Source organism: Argiope bruennichi, chromosome 3 (assembly GCF_947563725.1).
Source record: "Argiope bruennichi chromosome 3, qqArgBrue1.1, whole genome shotgun sequence".
NCBI classification, from domain to species: Eukaryota; Metazoa; Arthropoda; class Arachnida; order Araneae; family Araneidae; genus Argiope; species Argiope bruennichi.
The window spans coordinates 100,474,182-100,499,585 of record NC_079153.1 but is presented as its reverse complement, the minus strand read 5'-3'; the positions used below and the strand labels follow the sequence as shown (position 1 = coordinate 100,499,585).

Genomic DNA, 25,404 nt, shown 5'->3' with positions numbered 1-25,404 from the left:
AATTTGTAGAGTCAGGTGCTTCCAAAAATATGCTATTTTTAATTAAGGCATTACAACTTAGAAAAATTTAGAAAACGGAATTACAACAATCAGATTCAGAATTCGGAGCCGAGCGTTTAGTTTTGATTATACCGTTATGACCGTTATATAATACTTATTATATCGAATAAAATGACACCTGCACCATTTCCGTATTCTTAAAACGTCTATACCACCTTAAAATGATGACATTGTATAAATGATCTATATTCATTGCGAATGAGATTAATATGAATAAGCATATAATGTGTATAAGCATATAATTTTGAAGATTTCATGTTAAATAAGGCATTTGTATTTCTGAATAATATTATGACGTGTTTGAGTTATGATCATTTCTCAACTGAGTATCACAGACTCAATACAATGGTTTATCCGACTCTCTGGCTTCAGACAATGCATTATTTAGATAATTACTAATTCATTTATAGTATTACCTATAAATAAGAATATATCTTTTAGAAAAATACCGTCATTACATTCCAGCTTCACTTATGAATAATAGTAAGTAATAGTGCTTGAGTTTCTAACGAAAAAATAAAAATTGACCTCAATTTTAATAGTTAATCACACCGCTAAAATTTTATTAATCACTTATTTAGTTCATTTTGGACAAAAAGGCTTAAAAGTCAACTTTTATTATTATTTCATTTATAATATGTTAAATTCTGGAACGTAAACCGTTCAATGGGTATTTGTGAGGAGTCTAAAAAGCTCTATAACGGACAACGAAGTTTTATTCTCCAAGAAAACATGCAACATAGCAGCCAAAGGCAGATAAAACGTACAGAAAAATAGCATTTGCCCAAATAAATAACACACATTCAAACAACAAATCGTTATTAAATGAAAACGACAATATAATAGCCTAAGTGGGAATTTGGATAACTGAATATGTGCTCAATACTTCAAAGAAAGAATTATGCTTCTCATGTGAGCGATTCATCCTTTTATTGTCTCCTAAAAAGTAAGACATTTTATAGAATGATTATTTGATTTCCACTCTTGAAAGAGACAACGCCTTAAGTTTTATACTTTTCAGAATTTTTCATGTGTTCATAAAACTCGCCAAATTTATCTCCAAGTCTTTGACCTGGTATACATTCATCATCTCTTAAGAATATCACTAAATAAGTTTTTCAACGATAATATTATTATGACAGGGGAAAATGTTACGGAATTGTAGCAACATAAATATGAAGATATTATTAAGTAATCTTCGAAGTCATTCTGTGTTCCAAAAGATATTCAAGAAATTATTTTTTCCTGAATTGGAGATAATGAAATTTAAAATTATTTATAATGCGATTCATTTTAAAAGAGCAAATATAAAATGAAAAGAGGGAAGAAATAAAGTCTGCTAATCGTAGAGTATACAACAGGGTATTTTTTAACATATAATGATGCAATATATGTATCAAGAAAGAAAGAATACCCGAAATTGAAAACAGCAAGGTAAAAGAAACAAGAATTATTTCTGAAATTCTTTTGAAAAACTTGATAAGTAGTTGTAAGCTATACACGTTCAAAGCGAATGATATTTTACGCTGACAGCTGCCATACTGAATACTTTACTTTTTGCTATCAGAAAAAAAAGTAATAGCAGGAGATATGCACAGTTTGAAAATTCCTCGGTTGCGCTCGTAAATTTTCGTATGCATAAACTAAAGGTCTGAAAAACTACGAATAATATGCTTGCATATATATGAAAAAAATGACATAAAAGATTGTTGAGCTATTTGTTTTCAGAAACTAAAAACTATATACAATTTGAGGATAAATATTGTAACAAATATTAAATATATCTTTTATTGTAAATCCGTAGATTGTATATTAAAGGGAATTAGTGTTGCATCATTTATTAAATAAATAATATTTTACTAATAGAATAAAAATGAAGAGAAATAAAATATAATTAAAATAAAAAGAAATATTTTCTTTTTGTGGCTCAGAAATCAGGTATTTATATTACATTGTGGGATACTTGTATAGATACATGTATAATTTTGTGGTTAATTGAAATTAAATGCGGTCTAACATCATAAAAGAAATTAGCTTTTTCCATCTGTACTTCTTTTTAATTGACTTAATTCAATTAATAAGATTCTTAATTCAAGGCAAAATTAACGGTTCATTTGCTAAATATTTGTTTTATAAATATGAATTTAAAAGAAACTAAAAATTTCAATGTTGAGAATTCCAATTGTAAATTGTATTTTATTACAGATTCAGCAAGACGGATTATAATAATCAGCTTTATTTATAGAAGCAATACTGCTAGTGGAACAAAGAAGGAAGAAATAAACTTCAAAAATATATAAGATTATAAATTTAAATTAATAAAGAATGTTGCCATAAAAAACAAATGATAAAAACCAAGCTGTTATAAATTGAAATTTTATTCATGTGTACTGGTAGAAATTCCTGGAAAGAGCTAGTAAATATTTTTATCATTTCCTTTTTGCCTCGATATTATTTAATTGATCAAAAATTATATTTTTCTAAGATATCAAAATATAGACTCAGAGTTACTTACCAACAGATTGTTTACCAATATTATACATTTAGAAATGTGCGTTTGACTGTTCAATATAATTTACATTTCCATGTGCTTAATATAAACATTTACTTTTCTGTTTATCTTATATAATATAAATATCGCCTTTTAACAGTATCAGTATTTAAATAACAATGATTTCATACTTTTTAAAATAAATATAAAATCATACAAGCATTCAAACAAAAAAATGAAAAATTGTCTGTGGTTTATGATTTCTTCAGATTTCATAAACAATTCAATTATAAGTTTCTATTGCAAGCTATATTCAATTTGCAATAGCAAAAGAGATTGAAATTCTACATTCATTCGTAAAGTTTCATTTAAGAGAATCATTATTTAGTTAGAAAAAAAAATTAAAAATATATTTTATTCATGTATCTTCAATGGAGACTTATGAAAACGCAGGCAATTTTTTCCTTTATTATTTAAAAAGCAGGATCTTGGAGGCCTTTGAAATTTTCTTTGCACTTTTTTATACCTTAACTACGATTTCTAAAGCAGAAAAATAGCAAAGAAAAACTCTATGTCTGGTGGTGGCAGTTAATACAAAGCGTTTTATGCCTTTAGGCTAGTTCTTGCGATAGCAATCTGCTATTTTTCTTCTTGATTCCCTTGCTTAGTCTATTCGAAAGTAGAAAAAAAAATCGAGGAAGAATTATCTGGCAGAAGATATCAAAAACTTTAACGATCCAAGTTCATTAAATACCTTTTGGCTTCAAGTTTTATTTCATGGTTTTTGAGTTCACAAAAGACAGGGTTATAGAAAAATAGAACTCGTAAAGGAAAGAAATATCGGTATGATATTTTGTAGAAAAAAATATTTCTGTTAAAACATTATTTTTTTCTAATGCTATTGCCTTTTGTGTTCGATGAAGTAAGATAAGCTGGAAAGAAATTGCCCAGCAAAATAAATGATAACATTTCTTTAAAACAGATATATATATATTTACCCAAGTTTTGATACACACTTGTTAATAGTTTTGAAATGATACTGACAAAACATTGAAAGATATCATCCATGTGACGTAATAACTACGCGATAAATGTCACTACGCATCAAACATTTAATTAGACTATTTATTATTCTATATTTTTATTCAATGCTAAGAATAATTATTATAAAGTAGCAAAGACTTCTAATAAATCTATTTGGATAATTCATAGATAAATCTGATTGAGTTTATGCATAAAGTCTTATTCAGAAATAATATAAAGGTTACTTAAATAAGTATTTCCATAAGATATATTTATTTGGTATATTTAAATTGCAACATCTAGAAATTGCTTTTTTTTAAATTGAAGAGTTTGCATTAGGGAAGTAAATGATAATTCAATATATTGCTTGAATAAAACTCCTATTGTTTCCTATAGTATATACTAAGTATATGTATACTATATTACAATGCATATATTTCTTTAGTATATGTAAATACAAAGCTTTTCAATGAGCTTTAATAAATATTTGTATTTTAACAGAAAAAATAGTTATTCTAAATGAAAGGAAGTTTGAAATAACTTTTCTTATTTAGAATCATCATATCATCTTTTTTTCATGAATATCTTTCCTTTTTCTTTCCATCTTTATTTGAAATTTAAGGGAAAATAGCAAGGTTTTATTGTGGGATTATAAGGTATGCCTAATGAAAAAAATTTCGAAAGTACATATCCTCAATTATTGTATTAGAATTCCTAAACAACCCATTAGTATTCAAATATGATAAAAGTTTGCTATAATATTGAAATTATAGATATTTAATTTACGAGTAATATTAACTAAGACTATCTGAAACATACTTTTTAAAATAGTATTTCCTTTAGCTCATTAAATAATTAATAAGAACTGTTTAAAACAATTTATTTGTAAATAATGCTACATGGGAAATACATTGAGTGTCAAGTATTAAATAATCTAATATTTATTTTTAGATTTCAGAATTACTTGTATGCAAATATTAATTCTTATATTTAGGAATCGTTATTCAACGACGTTACTCAGAATATCCTGATTGTATCCAAAAATAATATAACATGCTCAATGAATAATGTGAAAAGCCTTTTGATCTTCAAATTATTATCATTAATGAGCGTAGAAACACCGTGGGATACATAGTATAGAGAAGTTTCAATAAATTAAGATAATAAATTATACATCAAAGTTATCTTGAGAATGTATATACTAAGCTTTTCAAAGAACCATAATAAATGAAGAATGTTATGAGTTCGGCCTAAGTTTTGAGCCAAAAGTTTAACTACTATAATTAAACTATAGCTTTCGGTAAGCTTATTCATAATATATGTTTAAAAATGATGTTATAGGAAATGTTATATATACAAACTTATCAGCTTACAGTTTTTCAAAAATTCATTATTTCACAAATAACCATTTCATTCATTTCTAATCCTTTAAGAGCCTTCATATTAAGAGCTATGAAAATTCTTAACATGCACAATGAATACCTTAGCGTGCACATCTTCTTTAAGGAATAGCTTTTGAATTCAGAAATAATATTAACTAATACTATCTAAAATAGCCTTTTGAAAAGAAGGGTATTTCCTTTGACTCGCTAAATAATTAATAAGAATCGTTTCAAACAGTTTATTTGCAAAGATTGTTACATGGAAATTGCATTTAAAGCAGAGTATTGAACGTTTTTCTCTGAATAGAGATGTTTAATTAACTTTTCAAGGATTTTGTTAAAAAGGTTAATAACTAATATGTTAAATTCTGTTTAGCGTTTGATTGATGGCGATAGCAATATTTACTCTAAGTGCAAGATGTATTATAACATAAAACATCTTGATAGAGCTGAAAGAATATAGCTTAATATTTTAAGATGCATTAAGAATTAAGTTCTTAACGATATTTGTTCAGTACCAAAATTTACATCAATAGTGCGTTGATGAGGACTTTAATTTAATCCATTAGATTACCTTGCAAAGAATCAATCCCATAAAAAAATTCTAAAATCTTATCAGTATTAATGTATAAACAGTAAATAATATAATGAAACTAAAATGAATGGATAGCTAGATTATACTTTAAACACATAATTAACAAGATTAAAATATTTTTTGTCTTCACTACATTTTGGCGAGTAATTCATGCTATTTAAAATACATTTCATTCCTTTCATAATTAAACTGCATTAAAAGGACAAAACAGTAAAAGAGATTATATGGCTGTATTGTTTTAAGCCCTTTGTTAATTCATCATTGCAACTTATTACAAAGTATTATGTATCAAATGGAAAAATACATTTTATATATATTGTTACAAACCTGTAATGTTGTTCCCAGCGTGGTTAGTTCAATCACTGGAAAGACCGTTTTACGATCAGCTCTGCTGGGTGCTGATCCGATGCCGCGTCAATAATCTCAGAGCTTGGCGACATACTTGGCGACGAATTTGTCGACAAAATAGATATTGCTGGAAACTTTGAGAATTTTAACGATTCATCCAATAGGAATTGAGATACGCCTGCTTGGCCCAGAACCATCTGTGCCCGCCTCCAGGGAACTATAAAAGACCGGCAGTTTCAAACTGCAGGGAGCAGTAATCAGTTGGAGTTGTGAAACGAGTCGTAGAGAGGATAACGAAGCAACGGCAGAATAGTCCAGCTTTGTGTGGAACTCAAGCGATTGATATCCACACAAAGCTGGTTGAACGATTTAACTGAACTGTGTATCGAGTCCTGGTGCTTATTGAAGCAGCAGCATTGTGTCGTGTGTGGAATAGCCAGTCGTGCAGTAGTGAGTAACCAGTGGGATACAGCAAAGCGATAAGACAGTAGTGAATTGCAGCCATTTGGAGAGGCTGTAGAGTGCAGATACGTGAATTCCCTCCTTATGCTGAATTCTGTTTGGCCGCTTTGTGTGCTATGGTCGATTACTACTTGTGGGCTACTGTTTGTTGTAGTGCGCTGTCTTCTGTTCGTCTCGGCTGCGCATTTGTCGTCTTTGTATTAGTGTCTTCGTGTTAAATAAACGCCGTCATTGTCCGTTATTGTGGTCTGATAATTATTTTCATGCATACCCACTACAAGCAAACCCTGTGAATTTACGGACTTTGCAGTGTGGCGTTGAAGTATTCCGTAACAATATAATTAATTATAAACCTTTCTAATTATAAATCTTCTAAGATAAAATATGAATTTTGATTTGTTACATTCGCAAACGTCCTCAGTCGATTAGATTATTGAAGTAGAAAATGCAATTAAATTGCGATTACGTAAGAAAATGATGAGTTAATTATTATTTTTCTGAGAAAAAATTTCACATAACAGAAAAAAAAATAGAGCAAAATATAAAAAAAGCGAAGCAATTTCTTTTTCAATAAATATAAGCAAAAACTTCACAAACTACAATTAATTACAACAATATAAGCTTTCCCATTAATTACTGATACTGATTTCCGGAGTGCTTTTCGATTTGTTGATCGATGAAGAAAAACAATCCTTTAGTAACAAACGGCGACTTTTAATGGGCACGAAGAAGCAGGCGACAAATATATAGCCGAGACGAACACATACATCACACAGCTGCACACTACAACAAACAGTAGCCCGCAATCGGTAGTAATAGCAACTACAACACACAAAGCGGCCAGACAGAATTCTGCAGGAGGTGGGAATCTGCATAGCTTCACTCTACAATCTCTCCAAATGTCTGAAATTCTTCACTGTCTCCTCGCTTTCGCTGTATCCAATTGCCGACTTACTACTGCACTACTGACTACTCCACAGACGACTCGATGCTGCTTCTATAATAAACACCCGGACTCGGCACATAGCTCAATTCACCAAAGCTTGAGTTCCACACAAACTTGCTCTTCGCCGAACTGTTTCAACTATTCGCAGTTTACTCTTCGCAGGATTACGACTTGTTTCACGACTCAATACGCGACCGACGTCGGCTTGAGATTGCGGGCCTTTTATAGTTCCTGGAGGTGGGCATAGAAGGTTCTGGAATAATCAGACATTTCTCAGTTCCTATTGGCGAAATAGCTAAAATTCTTGAAGTTTCCAGCATTATCTATTTTGTCACTAAGTCGTCAAGTTTGTCGCTAAGCTTTGAGATCACTGACTCTGCATCCGATTAGCATCCAACATTGCTCACCGTAAAACTGTCTTTCTAACGAGGAAACTATTCGTGATGGGAATCATTATTACAGATTCGTAATAATATATATCTTTTAGATGAAAGTTGTTTTCCTTTGTTTTTGAAATTAATTAAAGGTTTTATAAAAAAAATCCTTAATTCTTTGGAGAGAGTAGAAAATATAATAAAATATTTAATTTAGGCTTTGAAAGAATGAAAAGTGATGAATTTTAGAAAGAAAAGTTAATAAATGAATGCCTGGAATTTTCAAATGTTTTTTTTTTTTTTTTAACTCATTGAAGTCTTTTGGGGTGTTTCATGTCCTATTTTTTGGCTTAGCTGTTTTGTTTTCCATTAAATAATTTTTATTTCATTAAAATTTAAAATAAATAGCCCTTTTTTACTTCTGAAATTTAGTTTTCTAGAAATTCAAAGCAGCCGGAATAGGAAAAGTTTGAAAACATGTTATTTTCAATTATTATTTCAGATATGTTTACATCCAACAATTTATTTTTCATAAATTACTTCAATGAGTAAATTATGAATTAATTCTTCATAAATTACTTCATAAATTTCTAAATTAAAAGAACAATCATCAAACATACAGCCTAAATGATGAGTTTCTTTATTCAAATTAGATAAATATTCATTGGTTTCCTTCTAGAAGCATGATTATCATGAATTTCAATCAATTCAAAGGATTTCAAGGCCGTTTGATTTTAGATTTGTTAAGGCGCCATAGACAAGGGGATTAGATTTATTAAGCTACCACGGAAGTAGCTCAGCAGTCAAGGACTGAGAACTAAGAAAGTCAAATTAGAGTTTCCTTGAAAGAAGTACTGTCTTTCGAAAAAATTTAACTTGTTCTTTGTTCGCTGACTGTAGCGAGCAGACTGAGAGAGTTCAATTAAGCAACTAAAGTAATTAGGATAAATAATTGCAGAAATACGCCTTTAAATCCTGTCAGCCATTTTTACTTGTAATTACAAAGCACTTGGGGCTGACTAGACGGTGGGCGTCTTCATTGATTTTAAGATTGATAGTCCATGTGCAAAAAAATATTGACTGTTTGTTTGTTTAGAAGTTTATAAATTGTTCCAAAAGTGGTGAAAATGAAAAAAAAATGCTGATAGATACATTGAAAAAAATGAGTAATTGAAAGAAATGCCAATTCTTTATAGATTTTTTGGAGACAAATGATTTAAATAAAGAAATAAAGCATTTTCAAAATATTGACTCATATTTTAGAACATATTTTGACTGAATTTCTATTGGATATGCATTGGATATTTATGAACTTTTGTAAAGAAAGAAATGCATTTTTTTAGAAATAAATGATGCTCTAAAATATATTGGTGAAACTATGCTTTTGTATAGGAGAAATAAATACATAATTTGTGTTTACGAGGAGGTCATAAGAAATGTTGTTTTCTATTAAGGAATAAAATTCACTGAAAACATTTTTACGCCATATATATATATATATATATATATATATATATATATATATATATATATATATATATATGGAAGCATATTTTGTTTGAAGCAGAATGCAGATTGGAAAACCTTGAAGAGACATTTAACATTTTTAAATTCATTTTAATCCATTCCGGAAAGCCAATTTATTTACAAAGGGGCGCGGACAGAACACTTCCGCAGCAGCGCGACATAAAAACAGAAGTAAGGAAGGAACGAAACAAATGATCACTAGTTTTATATAATACGGGATTTACGGCCAGGTGTCAATTCAATACTCGTGTTGACCTTGGATAAGGGCACCGAAGGGATCATTTTCACTTGACACGTGGAACAGATGGCGCATTATTTTTACAAAGCTTCAACGGTGGAATGGGGTCAGGAAACTAGAGAACATTTTAGAATGACCTCGACACGGACTGAATTAGGCAAAAATTTAGGCTGTAATTTCTGTTTTAGTGGTAATGGAATTTTTTTAAGATATTCATTCGAATAAGATTTCATTATTTGACAAAGTAGTTCCGTAAAATTAACTTTAAAATACATTAGACAAATATCGAAAATGTTATCATAAAAAATTAATTTCTAAAACTCCTCGAAGATTAATTAAAATTGATATCTAATTAATTTAGGTTTATTAAAACAATACGGATTTCATTTCAAAGCCATGATAAGCAAATTATGAAATAGGCATGTTATAAAAATAATAAGAATCTTTCAATATACAAGTTATGATAAGATATATATGTCATTTTATAATACTTGAAATTCATTGAGTTTTACATCAATTTTAGAGGGAAAATTTATAACAAAATAAAATTATAAATGTTTTTTTAAAAACGCAATTAATAAACGCAGATGTGGAAGTGATTATTCTGAGCTTTCATTCTTTCAGGTTATTTAAGTTCGTATTTCAATTAATTGCATAAATGCTGTATTTAAGTGCACATTAACTTTAAAGAACGGAAAATATTTTTATGTCAAGAGCTTGTCATACTTTTTTATTGAAACATTTTTTTTTTGTATTTGATATAAATAATAAAAATATTTACTTTTTAAGGCTGTAATAATTTATCTATAATTAAATTTTCCACTCCCAATGTTTTCAATAAATTTTAATTTACTTATGGTCAATTCGTGCTCAACGATTGTTTTTTTCTAAAATGCATACATGCTCATTTTAATTTGCACTTTTGTTATAATCACCATTAAGGTAATAGCTAAATAATCACGTTCTTTAAATCATATATTTATTCAATATAAAATATATATTATAATTCTGCTTAACCATTTAATGAAATAATTAAACATGGCCTTTCTTAGGAATAAAATAGATATTTCTGATTCAATGATTAATTTAAGAAAAGATTCCGATGGTGCTAAATGAATATGCATAATTCATCAATGAATAAATATTTAGAATTAAAAATTCCATTTACTGAATTTTGAAAAAAAATAATACAAAAAAGTTAATGAGAAGAATCTATCAATTAAAAGCCGTATTAAAATTTTTAAAAAAAGCAAATTTCATCGTAAATACTATAATGCGAGCAATTAACCTGATCCATAATTACATCCTACGCAAAAAGTTTTAATTAAAATTTCAATCTCATCAAAGAAGGTCTTAGAAAAAGTAGAACTTTAAGCCCGCTTCTCAGTGGCATTGAAATATAAGTCCCAGTATTTCATTAACCATTTTCCTTCGTGATTAATTGCTTCATTTCTACTTTTTCCTGGCATATTTCCCGCGCTAATAAGCTTCAAAAAATGCCACCAAAACAGAAACTTATACAGTGATTTTTCATTTTTTAATTAGTTTTTGAATCGATTAATCATAAAACTGTATGCAATTTCGGCAGAAAACAGATGTTACCGATGCTTTGTAGCGAAAATTTGCAGTTATTGCTACACTTACATTTTAAATTATGTTGGATGTGTCAGGAAAATTTAAATTCAAGAGTTCTAGGGAAATTTCAATAACTTCTGAAGAGAGAAGACGTATAAATATTGTTTTAGGCAAGCAAAATATGATCAAACAATAATTTTTTTTAATCTAAGATATCAATACTAGGTGTCAGATTCTATATATCATTTTTTCATACAAACTTCAAATGTTTACATGCAGTTGAATTTTTGATGTATTTACAGCTGTAAAATTTATAACAAACATCTATCTGCGACAAGCTTGTGAGGGATTATAAGATTTAAAGAATGCTAAATTTTATTTTAAGCTCATGCAGATGTAAATATGAAATTTATATCTATGGAAGCTAAAGTCATAAATTAAAGTTAGTTTACTCTACTTTATGTATGAAAAAATTATCATTTAAAGGAATGCAGAATTTTTTGATGTATTTTCTGCCTTAAAACTTATAAAAAATACATTCTGCGGCATGTTTTGTGAGGGAATATTAGATTTAATGATATGCTAAATTTTATTTAATAATCGTGTAGATACAAATATGAATAAATTTATATCTATGAAACCTAAAGTCATAAATTTAAGCTAGTCTGTTCTACCTTGTGTATGAAAAAATTAAAGAAACGCAAAATTGTTCGATGTATTTTCAGCCGTAAAATTTATAACAGTGCACCTATCTGTCACAAATTTTGTGAGGGATTATTATATTTAATGATTGGCTAAGTTTTATTTAATATTCATATAGATACAAATATGACTTAATTTATATCTACGAAATTTAAAGCGTTAAATTAAAAATAGTTTACGTTATGTATGAAAAAATTATTAATTAAAGCAATGCAAAATTTTTAATCAATATTGAGTTTTTAGAATGATCACAAGAGTGAATCAATCGCTAAATAACTCAACAAAATATATTTACATTTTTTTTAAAGTTATCTATTGTTAAAAATAATTGAAAACCCAGTAATTTCGCTTAAATAACTTTCCAGCATATTAGTTAGAAATATGGTTTAGAAATTAGATTAGATTTAAAAAAAAATTACTTGTGTATATAAAAATAGATTATTTTACTATAATCATCAGTATAAAAACTCTATTTTTTCTGATATAAAATATACGTAATAGATTAACATTTGTCATTAATAGCGTATACTCTATAATTATCATTAAATGGCAAAAAGCAAATGGGATTAAGAGCTTATTAATTTTATAAATTAAAAGATAAATAAGTTTTAAACATATTTAAATAATATATTTTCGTTAAAAAATATGTGTACAAAATTCAAAAACAACATAAAATCAGTGAAAAATTGATTATGAAATTAAATTATTACTTAAAACATGATGTAAACATAGAGTAAACATGATGTAAACATAGAGAGATCCACATCCTACTTTACAATTATATGTAAAGTAGGATGTGGACACAGAAGCACAAATGTTAGTTTTAGAAATAAAATGAAAAGAAAACTTACTTATTCTTGAATAATTTTGATGAATTAACTAACAGGTGAATGTTTAAAAAACGTATTTATTCATCATTAAAAAGAAATTCCAACTGCTGATAAAAAAATGTAAGCATTTCTTGGAAAGCAAAATATATTTAAAGTTTCCTATTTACTATAATAAGGTAGCTTTGATGTTAGGTTCATATAATAGAAGTAAATATATATATATATATAATTGTACTTCGACGCTTATTACATTAAGATTACTAAAAGATTCTTCTGTCTATTTTTCTCCATAGTTAGGATGAATTTGAATTATTTTCGTATGCTAATGATAATAATGTTCTACGGATATATTTTTCGAATTAAATATCTGACGAAGTGTTTAGATTGATAATTAACTTTGAAATATATAATGCAAAAAAAAAAAAAATACTCTAAACATTTTTGTTTAAAGTTAAATGATTGATGCTGTAGTTTTATGCCCATTTAAGTAAAACCGTATTGATTTATTGAATAACTTTAAATTGCGCTTCTCTAAATGTTTCAAAAGTTCTCTTAAGTAAATAGTTTTTACTTAAACAGTTTGCTTTTGCTTGAACAGTTCAGAGACAGCTTCATTTTAGAAAAAAAAATTCTTCTTAAACATTAAAGTACTGCTTCGTTCCTCTAAAAGAAAAAAAAATCTAAATTCATGCTTTTTGGCTCATTAGATACTTTAGTAAAACATACAAATTGAATGCTCACATTTCTTTATTGAAAAGATTCAAAAAGAGAGAAAAAAAATATAGTTTAGAAATCTCTTGACCAGTCACAAAAAAGGTTCACGCTTTCTGATGGAAAAAAATAAATAAGTAAAACAGCTAAATCAATTGTAAAAAAGAGCTGCTAATGGAACAAACGTGTCTTTGGCAGCAGAAATTTTCTTTGGCGATTCCAAGTTTCGAGTGAGAATTCGAATCGAAAAGGATCGAAATTGTCCATTGGGAAATACTCTCTGGAGGTTGCTGTTTTTTACTTAGAAATTGTAGAAAATGGTTCCGTCGAAAGAAATGATTTGGAGATAAAAGCAAGTAAAAATAAAAATACTCTCAGGAGATATTATGGAGATTCTTAATCTTCAAAACAATTATATTTATGACAGCGGAATATAGTGCCTGGATGATTCGCAATAAATCCATTGGGATAATGTTTATTAGAATAGCTTTATTTACTGTTACGCTAGAAAGTATTCCTTCTTTTAGAGAAATAGATTTTATCAATTACAAACATTTATTATTGTCGATTTGAAATAATACTTTCTAGAGATCGAGCTTTATCACGACTTCAGTTTTAATTCATGAATAGAGATTTTTCAAACTTATTGTACAATATTAAATGTGTGCATAATTTAGAAAGCTAAAGGCATTAGAAGAATTAAATCCAGAATTCTTTAGAAAAAAATTACTTTACCATGAATATGGAAACTACAAATATCCTGGACGATTTGCTGTCTTTAAATTAAAAAAAACAAAAACAAATGAATATTACATTATGAAAATATATAATTTATTAAACTGTTGTAATCAATCGAATAAGGAAAATATCAGAGTTAAAAAAATGCAAACCGCCAAAAAATCCGCCAAAATTTTAAAAAATCAGGTAAGCAGCAGTTATTTTGTAATATAAATAGTGCTAGCGAATTTAAAGAAATTAATAAATGGATATATTGACTGTTAAAAATATATACATTACTGAAAAGTTTAATATCTGCTTTTTCATGCATGTGCACTTATTTATTTCTCATCAATTCAATCACACAAACACACACGCGTGCGCACGTACATATATATATATATATATATGCCTGTGTGTATGTAAGTATGCATATTAAGTATCTGCTTGTTAGTGTGTATGTATGCATATTCAAGTAAATTACTTTTGCATTCATAAAGACGCATCATAATGCATAAAAGTTAAAAAATGGAATCAAGTCACCTGTCCAGTGTTATTTTGATGTTATCTAACATGTAATGATTTATATTGTGCTCTGACCATATCCTACTTCTTTTTCACAAAATATGGGTTGAATTGTAAAATTAATTTTGTTTTGCGCATTGGCCCCTAGGCAATACATAACGATACATATCATATCGTCACAACATTATTACAGGATATATTACGTCGCCATTACAGGATATATTAAACAATGTAAATTTTAATTTTAATTTTGAGAAAGTCTATCTTCTAAAACTTAAATAATATACGTAGATTTCACTTTAATTAGGCCGGCATCCTGGCATAGGGGTAGCGCGTCTTCCCTGTGATCTGGGCGTCCCGGGTTCGAGTCCCGGTTTGGGCATGGTTGTTCTTCTGTTGTTCTATCTGTGAGATGTGTGAATGTGCCCTCCTGTAAAAAGGGGTTGTGCAAGCGAATGAATGATGCGTGAGTGGCAAAGTCGTACTCTTGGCCCTAGTTGGCGCTGCTATAAAAAATAAGAGACGTTCCCCTCAGGCTTAAATCGCTGTCTTCGTAACAGCGGGCTTGTCAGTGGCAAGTGCCATAAGAAACAAACAGACAACAAACTTTAATTAGAGACCAATAGAATCTCTAAATCATAAAAAATAGGTATGAAATTTCAACGGGAAAACGCTTTATGTGAAGCAAAGAATTACATTTTATAATATTTCTGTGGACAAATGTAGGCATAAAAAATTACGAATTCTAAATCTTTTTACATTAGACTTACTGTTACAAATGTGTCTAACGCCTTTGCTTTTATTATATATATTGTTACGAATTTGTAATATCGTTTCTTAGTACAATTTGATTCATGTTAAGGAAAATAGTTCTACAGAGAGCTCTGATTGAGAATGAATAGACAACGAATCAATAAAACCCGGCCCTGCTTATAAACATGATGGCTATTTCACATGCTATTGTTACAAATTCATAACATTGCCTTCTAGTTAGTTAGTTTCACGATCAAGAAAACAATTCTACATTTATTTCTGATGAATGCTGAATGGATGCTGAGTCAATGATGCTAGCTTTTGTGACATATGAAAATATAATAAAAGATTCTATAAATTTCAAGAATTGTGGCGGTAGGACCATTAGAACTCTATTTTTGTCGATCTTTTTACAAGATTCTGTACCTTTTTTCATAAATTAAAATAATCGGGAGATAGCACTGAAGTAAATTGTGTAGCCGAAACAGTATTGAGTTAGTGAATGTATCAGACATGTCGAGAAATGCAAGTAATCGAATGATATCTTTCTCACTGAGAGTTTTTCTGATCATTTGTTGTTGTCCCTGCTATTTATTACTAATTCCCTATTAGTGTATTCATATTTATTGCAAATGCTATTCTTGGCTGCTTGTTTTGTTATCGGTGTTCCGTGTAGAAAAAGACATCGCTATTTCCCATTGATGTTGTTAGAATTTTTCCAGTTTAATCTACGCAAGGATTTCGGAAAATTTTAGTAACAATATTTAGCCAATTTTAAAGTAGAAGGATACAATAGTTCTTGTTTAAATTGTTATTATGTCATTGTATGAATAATTTACAAAATATGATTAACAACATCAGGGGATTGCATAAAAATTCTAAATATTTCCAGGGGGTAGATGTATTGGTTGGAACAACAACAAAAAAGTTCCCTGCCAGGATAAGAATTTTTTCTATTGTGATCACATTGCAATCCCCATTAATTTCAAAATTAACGACTGGAATCAAAGGTTAGAAGTTAAATATTTTCATAAATTGTTTAAAAGAGAAATATGATAGAAAGTAAATAACAGAAATAAAGATATTTTGAATGCATTATCACATATTCACTAACATTATCTCGAAAAGCACACTAACTTTATTTCAGAAATTAAGGTGCGACATTTTATAATTTAAGTGGTTTCAATGGAAAATGTTCATATACAAGGAATACTCTTATATTTAATTAGAGATTTATCTTATTCAGAAGATAATGAGAAGGAAGTTGATATTTTAATATTTTTTTGTCTAGTTTTGTTTATCTAATAAATTCTGATCATATTATTATTTTCTTTGACAAAAACGGCCAACAATAACTTTTACTGAAAATTCTATCGATTCTACCGATTGCAGTGAATTCTATCGATTTCACTGCAAACTGCAAATTTCAAACTCTTGACAAAGGAATAAAATAAATGCTTTTCTCTCATAGAAATGTCAGAAACTAATTTTTTCTAATTAACTAAGTTTCTTTTAATTCAGTTATCTATATTTAAAAAAAGAGGTGTTTGTGTGTGTGTCTGTCTGTGTATGTGTGTCTGTCTAGAGCAGAGGCAAATTTATCGCATTTGGAAATTTGAATTTTAGTACAAAGGAAGTTGCAAAGGTGAATACACCTCAAATTGATAGTCAATCTCTCAATCCTAATGAAGAGAAATATTTACTCAACATTTTGTGTTTTTATGCATTATTTACTCTCCTCTTTACCAGTAATATCCTTTTATTAATTGAAAGTAGAAAACATTTGTGAAAAGAACAGAAGATTGCAGTTCTAAAAAGAGTTTTTAAATTCTGTTTAATTTACTGAATTTTGAGAAATTTTCTAAAAAATAAAGTCTTTTTCAAAAAAATTAAAACTTAAAGGAAAATTCTTCAATTCCTACATTTTAATTGTTATTTTGAAATGTTTTATTGTCATTATTCTAGCTTTTCTCTATATTCAAATAGAAGCAACAAAAAGTCGTTTTTTCATTGAATTTTAATTTATTGTTTCCTAGATAAATACATAAATTTTCTTCACTGATTTACCGACCCAGAATTTATTTCTTTTCCAATTCGGCAGGGAACCAAATATAGGAACAAAATGAAAATATGCATTTTAAATTATAATTACATTGTTTACAAAAATCTTTCCATCTTCTTTGCCATTCGCTCTTTTTTAGTGCGACTTCATTTTCAGTAATTTGTTCCAATTTTTATCGTCTGCAATGAAATCATTTCCATACATAAAAAATAATCTTAGAAAATTAATATTATATTATTAATTTATTTTCATTCCTTTATTTTATGATATTATGCCTTTGATTTCCCTGGTATTTATCATCAGAGCAACATCGCTCGGGTTTTGCTCGTTATGAATTAAATCACAAATTCTGAAACACAATTGTTCTTTTAATTTTGGATATTAGATTATCAGAAACTTTGTGAAAATCAAACATCAAGCTTATTTCTATTACACAAAATAATTTCTCTGATACTTACCAACTGTATAGAAAGAATGCAAGGAAAGGAATAGAGCTTGCCAGAGCTAAATTGGACCAGTCACCTACAAAAAGAACAATTCCTGCGAGTAGCACCATGCCGATGCTTCGAGCAGCTGAACACAGAAGGCTGACTCTGGAGTGGAATTTCCATCCATTTAGCTCATGAGCTGTAAGTTTAAAGTAGAAATAGTTATTTATTTATGAATAGCAAGTTAAAGGCTTCTTAGTTACAAAATTATCTTGAATAGAATTTTGCAAACGAAATCTTTTAGGGTGTTTTAAAGACAGAAAAGTATTTGTCATTTAATGTTTATTGGAATGTTAATAATGTACAAAATGAGGTTAAATATAGAGCACTGAAGACTAAAATGGAATGACGAATAATTCACAGAATAGAAGGATTTCGATGTAAAAGGTTTATGACAGTTTTAATAATAAATGTGATTAGTCGAACTAAAGTTAATTTAAAACTGATTAAAGGAATCAGTTTTCCAGTCACTCCATTTTTGTCCCATTAGGTGAAAATCTAATTTATATTTTGAATTTTACATTAGATAAATTCATACCAAGAGTTGTCGGAGCAATTAGAACTCCATGAATGGCAAGTCCAGCCAGACATCTGAATATGGCAAAACAAATGAAATTGGGTGAAAATGCTGTTGCCACTCCACTCGCACTCTGCATCAGAAGTGCACTGAAGAAAAGGACACGTTTACCAAACCTAAAAAAAAAAAAAAAAAAAAAAACTGAGCTTACAAAAAGAAGTTATAAACATTATTAATTTTATTTTCTTTCACAAAATTCATGACTTTATTCCATGAAATAGTCCGAGGTTCCGTATTAATATATTCATTTTTTTTCTTTAACACAATACATACTGTTTTAATAAATAAAGATAATTTACATTCATATTTGAAATACAAAAGAATGAAAAATTTATGGCATTCCATATAAAAATATTGTGCTAGTAAACATTTATTTACTAGCAATAGCATTAATATATGATCGTGATTAATATAGCATCAAAATTCATCATACAATGTACTATTAATGACAAGAAAATTATTTTAAAGTAAATTATAAAGATATAAAAACTTAGTCATGAATCGGATAATATGAATTAAATGCTATTATTCTGACGAATCATTCTTCTTTAGAACTTATTTTTCCGATAACAAGTTAAAAAATTAAAGTTGGAAAGTTCAGATAACAAGTTAAAAATTAAAGTTGTGATTTTCTTACAATGACACAGCTACATCGGTGACCTTCAGAAGGTCATATGGCAAGGAGCATTACAAGGAACAAGAATATTTGACAAAGAATATCTTGACTCCAGAAATGTAGATATGGTTCTTGTAAAATACTGTATCATGTAAGCCCTGTTAAATGAGCCTGAAATTTCCTATAGAAGTCGGTTGAATATTGTCAGTGAATTTAAATCAAAATGCATATACACTAATAAAATATTATTCTTATGGGAAATTCTTTACAAAAGCGATTATCAGCGAAATGGAATATTAATGTATTTTAAATCCATTTTCTTCTTCACTACTTTTATGCATCATTAACCCATGATTAAAAAAATTGTAATGTATCTTCAACCTCTGATATAAGCATTTTATAGTCTATTGTTTAGGCTTAAAAATAATTTAGCTTTCTAGATTACTTGATTTTCTCTGAAATATTAATAATATAAAATACATTATATTGCATTAAAAATCTTAAAAATATTTTCTTTTCAAATTTAGTCTTTGACATTAAAGGATAAAAATAATTTAAAACGCATTTATACTGTTTAGTTTAATATGTTCAGGTTAAAATTTTCTTCACGTGTTTCAGTGCAATTAATCAACAATTTTGATTTCGTCTTTCGCTTAATTAAACTGCCATATTTCAGTAGCTTTCAAAATTTACTGAAACAATTTATTTCACCTATAATTATCGTATTTTTTTCTGCATTAATTATGGCAAAATCTCCGATTTACCATAGCTTAATCTGTTCTGCAACTAGATTCAATGTGACTCTTTTTTACTTGATAATATTTTTGTTTTGAATTAATTATTACTTTTATTACTTTACTTTTTACTTTTTAAAAAATACTTAGATATATTTTGTCTTGCTCGATTTTTAGATTTTCATACAGTGTAAATCTGAATTCCTGTATAAGGATATAATTCTGTATTCTCTCTAATAATAGTGCAGTATTTACTATGAAATATATGCCAGTAGTAGTATAATGTTATTTGGCAAAAACATCTTAATCCAAATTTATTTTCTATTATGACAACTTTGGCTCACAGTAATCTCTTAAAAGCGAAAAATCTAGCGAGCATCTTTCCTATCTAATGAGGTATTCAGCGATTCTGGATAAACACATGGCCGACTATGTACACGTTAGGTAAACCGCTGGTAATAATTTAAAATGAATATGAAATGAATACCTTTTGAGTTTGATGTTTTTTTATATGCTCAATCCGTGTCATCGGGTATTCGTCAAATATGTGTGATGCAATAAATAATTAAAAAGCAAAAATGACTGATTAGTTTGAACAGAAATATGTATTAGGCATATATACAAGAACATACGTGATGTGTATTTAACACGTATATACATACACACACGTATATTAATAGTAGTGCTATCTGGGATACGTTTCAAGATCTCTTTTTTTGTCGGCACAGAATTATTTGACATAATTGTTTATATCAAATTACTTGTTCTCAAAACCTAAATATCACAGAAAAATGTACGCTACAACAGAAATGTGTATTTGGCATATGTACATGAACATACGTGATGTGTATTTAACACGTATATACATACACACACGTATATTAATAGTAGTGCTATCTGGGATACGTTTCAATATCTCTTTTTTGTCGGCACAGAACTATTTGACATAATTGTTTATATCAAATTACTTGTTCTCAAAACCTAAACATCACAGAAAAATGTAGGATCAGAAAGTGTATAAGGAATATAATTTACTTCCCAAATGCTGTGGTGTCATCCAAATACTCACTTGTCTTTTTGATTGGCAGACACATCTTTTCCTGTTGGACATTCCCCAAGTATTGGCATGTATCTTTGAGATACAAATATATTCTTACTTATTGGACTCTCCTTTGAAGTATTGCATTCTTGAGACATAAATGAATTCATTCTTGCCAATTACTAAACTTGGTTTCCCTAATATTTTTTTCAACAAAATTATTGGAAATGTTTTTCTCTTTACAAAAGCACATATATATAATGATTTTTAACAGAGAAATTATAATTTAGTTGTTTGTAAAATAAAACAAAATTTTCTCTGTAAAATTTCTGTTTTTCTTTCAAAGTTCATTTCTTCCAGTAAAATACCTTATAGCTCACTTCATCATGATCTATTTAGTTGGACTGTCTGCTTACATTATCGAGAGATTGTCATTGCTTAATATATTCCTTAGATATAAAAACATCCCGGGCAGGGATTTTAAGACAGATTATTCATAATCATCGATCATTTGTCTTGAATTAAGTATATTTCAAATCACATCGTGTTTCATTAAATAATGTGAACAAATTTTTTACTCAAAATATAGAAAGAAAAAAAAGGAAAATGTCTTACTTTTTTGCAATGAGTAGACAAGCACACTGTCCAAACAGCCCCGAAGCATTAAAAGCGGTTAAGACAATAACTGGAAGCCATTTCTTCGAGCACACTAGGTCCCACTGAAATTATATAAAAAAAATAAATAGGAAAATTCTGAAATTAAAAAAAATGACTTATCAATACTTTACAAAAAACAATCTTTAATTCCCTCAAAAAATCAACGATTTCGGGCAATATATTCTTGTAAAGGGATTATTTTTCAGAAGCTTTAATATAAAATATAAACAGGAAAATATTGAAATAAAAAAGGAAAGATAAAATGCTTCCATTTTAGAAGGAAGGAAAAATCCTTATCATAATAAAATTTACTTATTTTTATCAGATAATTTCTGTAGGAGTTTTTATTCCAACAGGAATGTTTCATTATTTCTAAAACAAACACATTTTAGCGATATTTTTTTTGGAAGAATGATGGTTGTCCTGTCAGCCTATTCTTCTAAAAGAATCAAAATGGGTTCATGAGAGTTTGTCACAAAAAGTTTTTGTTTATTATCAAATACATCTAATAGGCTGATCTCTCTAGCTATAGATTCTCCAAGGATACAATACGTTATTAACCTTATTAACGTATCGACACACTGTATATGCAAACGATAGTCCCATTTTCATGTGTGCGTTTTCTAATATAAATAAGATTGGACTAAAACATCGCTTTGTATCCCATTACAACATTTTAATGATTGGCATTAACTTAACATTATAATGAATTAACATAAAATATGAAGATGGATTTTATTTGTATGGTTATAAAATATAAATTTCTTTACATAAATTACAGTTATATATAGCATATTAATATGATTTACCGATAATTTATCTTTTATATAAATTACTGATTTTCTGAAATTTCACAGAACATTGAAGAAATAATCTTCAAGACATTTGAAAGATTACTACATATTTTGAAGGACAAAATACAAATTAATTAATAATTAAACAATCTTTTAATGCCATAAACTATATCTTACGAAAACATCATTGCACAAAACTGATTTATACGTTATGAAGAAACAAAATACTTTCTTAATGGTGGAAATTTTATTTTCTGGTATATTTTTATTTAAATTTTTTATTTGGTTTTTTAAATTCTAATTCCGAACTCAAATTCTAATAACGATTTTAATACTTTGATGAGATTCCCATTTTTTTCCATTAATATATCAAAGCAATCGTGCAATTTTATTAGTGTTAAAATTATTAAAAAAAATGTTTCTCTTTATTTTATTATATATATATATATATATATATATATATATATATATATATATATATATATATAAATTTGAAAACATTGTAAATTTTATTAGATTGATTTCATTTAAATTTTATCAAACTACAAGATGAACTTTTAAATTAATACATTCAGTATTTATAGTTAAAAAGCCAGAAAAACTAAAATTTAAAATAAAAACGCTGGTAGAGAAAAGAGGACAGTATACAATTAAACTAAGATTTAATTTTGAAAGAAAGTAATGAAGTTGATTTCAGTAATGAGAGATATATTTAAAAAATGTATATATCATAAAATTCATGAATGTTTTAATCTTCTTATACAATATTTTTTAGAAAAAGGAATTCTCACAATTTAATGATCAAACAGCTAATTAATGATGCAGTCACATTTTTTATCCGCTGCGACTTCTAAATGAAATCCAAGCTTAAAAGAATTTTTCCTTGAAGTCTGAGTTTAAAGTGAAGTATTTGAATCGCAATCGTTTCTCTCTGAAATCCATAATTATTCCCCCATTCAGTAAACAAAAAAAGAGTTTTCCCTTGAATTTTCATAACAAGAGCAATTAGGGAAGTTTAATGATCCTTAAAATGCCATTGAAAATGTTTTAATGTTTAAATTATGGAGTTTCTTTTTTTCACCAAGCAATTAAGTGCAAGAGCAAAGAAAGGTAAATAATTCATTAGTTCTTTATTATTGTCATATAAAATAATTAGTGCTGTGATGGTTGTTATTTAGGATAAATTGTTTTTTTAAGTATATTTAAGAGATGAAAGTTTGTTATTTAATTCTTAATCTTAAAAAAAAATGCAATTACATTAATATGTTTGCTTCCGTTGTAAATAATGTGAAAAAAATTGAATTGTGATAATAAGCATTTTTATATATATCTAACTACAATAAAATAGATATAGATAATTAGCTGTAAACAATTTTTATTATCTATCTATGTTCCTATGTTATATTGAAATTGTTCCTCTTATTTAATTATTTTCCTTATTACCTATGATATCAAATTTTATAAAAATTGATGTAGGAAATAATAACATAAGAAATAGTAAAACAGTTAAATTCCAAGCAATACTAAAATAATTTATATAATGTTGTATGCATTTTTGCTTACATTTATTCTCACCGAAACTCCCTCAAACCAAGTTTGTCAAAATAATTGAAAAAAAATTTGCTTCACCTAAGATTTAAATATAATTATCAGGATATAAAGAATTAGGAGAATGGAAACGTATGCTATACAAGTTCCTATAACACTATCTTGTAGGTATCGCATTTTGCTAACATTTGATATTAAGCTATAGTATCACTTCTAAGAAATAGTTCATTATATCAATAATAATACTTTTTTGTTCGTGCAGATTAAAATCATGGATTAGAGGAAATTGAGAGCATTAAAAAAATCATTTACTGAATTTTTTTGTTTCAAAAGAGTTTAAAATTTATATTTTAACAAAGACAACTGTTTGTAAAAATTTATAAAATGATATACTTTCGAAGTTTTGTAAAAAAAAAAATTATGGGGACATCCAGAATTGGAAGTTCTGGTATTATTTTAAATGGGAAAAGTCGGATTAATGATTAAAAATGTCAAAAATTAAATAAATTTTTATTTCCAAAGAATTTAATTTTTTTTTTATTTATACAGCATATTTAATGACTTTGTAAGTTTAGAAATATTAGATTTGAAAGTGTTGTAAAGATAATTAGATACATTTCTTTATAAATGCAAGATTTATTATTTTTATTTCTGAACTAAATTGCTTCAAAATTAAAAAAAAAGAGTATATCATGCTGAATATAAAGTTTATAAACATTTTTAAAGGAAATTAATTCTATCCCTAACATATATTTTCCCCTTTTTTCATAAGTAACTCCCCTTTTTTTGCATAACACACATTAATATAAATGTCATATTTCAAGACAGCCTTCATTTCTAGTAAATTTCTCACGACATAGCATTGAGCTTAGCTTTGATAAAGCAATATTTCGAAAGACGTCTTGATATTGGAAGTGGCTTTGTTATTATTCATGGTTCCTAAAACTAGAATTTATGTCCTGTCAATTGTGCAAAGTCATGGAAATTTTTCCTATTTTTTTTAAGGAATATATTCTTTTGAAAGCTTGTTATAAAGCATCATTTGACATATTGACTTCACACGCTTGGAATCTAAAAAGCAATTTGTCAGCAAAAAATCGATAAAAAATTGGTATATTTATTATGACAGCGTCAAAAAGATATTGACTTTTTGAGTGCGAGAGTGAAAGAAGATAGACCGACATGCGGAAGAATTTGTAATATATTTTTTATGGAATGTAAAGAAAAGAAAAAGAAGAAAGTGCTGTTTTTATTAGAAGAGAATCAGAATTTGCTTCAGTAAGGATTTTGTGAAGCGTAGATGGATTATGAAAAGTTTTATTTTCAAACCTTCCACAAATTAATTGAAATTCTAAAACTTGCTTATCCATAGATAAGGAATAACTAAATGAAAAAAAGAAAAAGAAAAGAAGAAGAGGAACAAACACGCATCTCTCAAAGTTTCATTTCCTTATATTGTAGGGATAATGTTTTTATTTTATATTTAGTTAATGTATTCGTTAAGTGTTGGAGCTAATTGAAATTGTATTACTAAAAAATCATTAATTATTATTAACAAAATGTCATATCTTACATCATATATATATGAATAAAAAGTTAAAGAAATTCCTTTCTTTGTCCAATGATGATG

General features: G+C 27.7%; 1 protein-coding gene across 1 annotated transcript in view; it reads right to left on the bottom strand.

Annotated features, from left to right (window-relative positions):
- The window catches only part of LOC129963957 (beta-alanine transporter-like), a 315,940-nt gene that overhangs the window by 99,272 nt on the left and 191,264 nt on the right, over window positions 1-25,404 (bottom strand). Inside the window, exons 2-4 of the mRNA XM_056078583.1 lie at window positions 21,391-21,494; window positions 18,348-18,502; window positions 17,780-17,948 (exon numbers count right to left, since the gene is read on the bottom strand). Coding sequence (XP_055934558.1) covers window positions 17,780-17,948; window positions 18,348-18,502; window positions 21,391-21,494 — 428 coding nt within the window. The remainder of the gene's footprint in view (window positions 1-17,779; window positions 17,949-18,347; window positions 18,503-21,390; window positions 21,495-25,404) is intronic.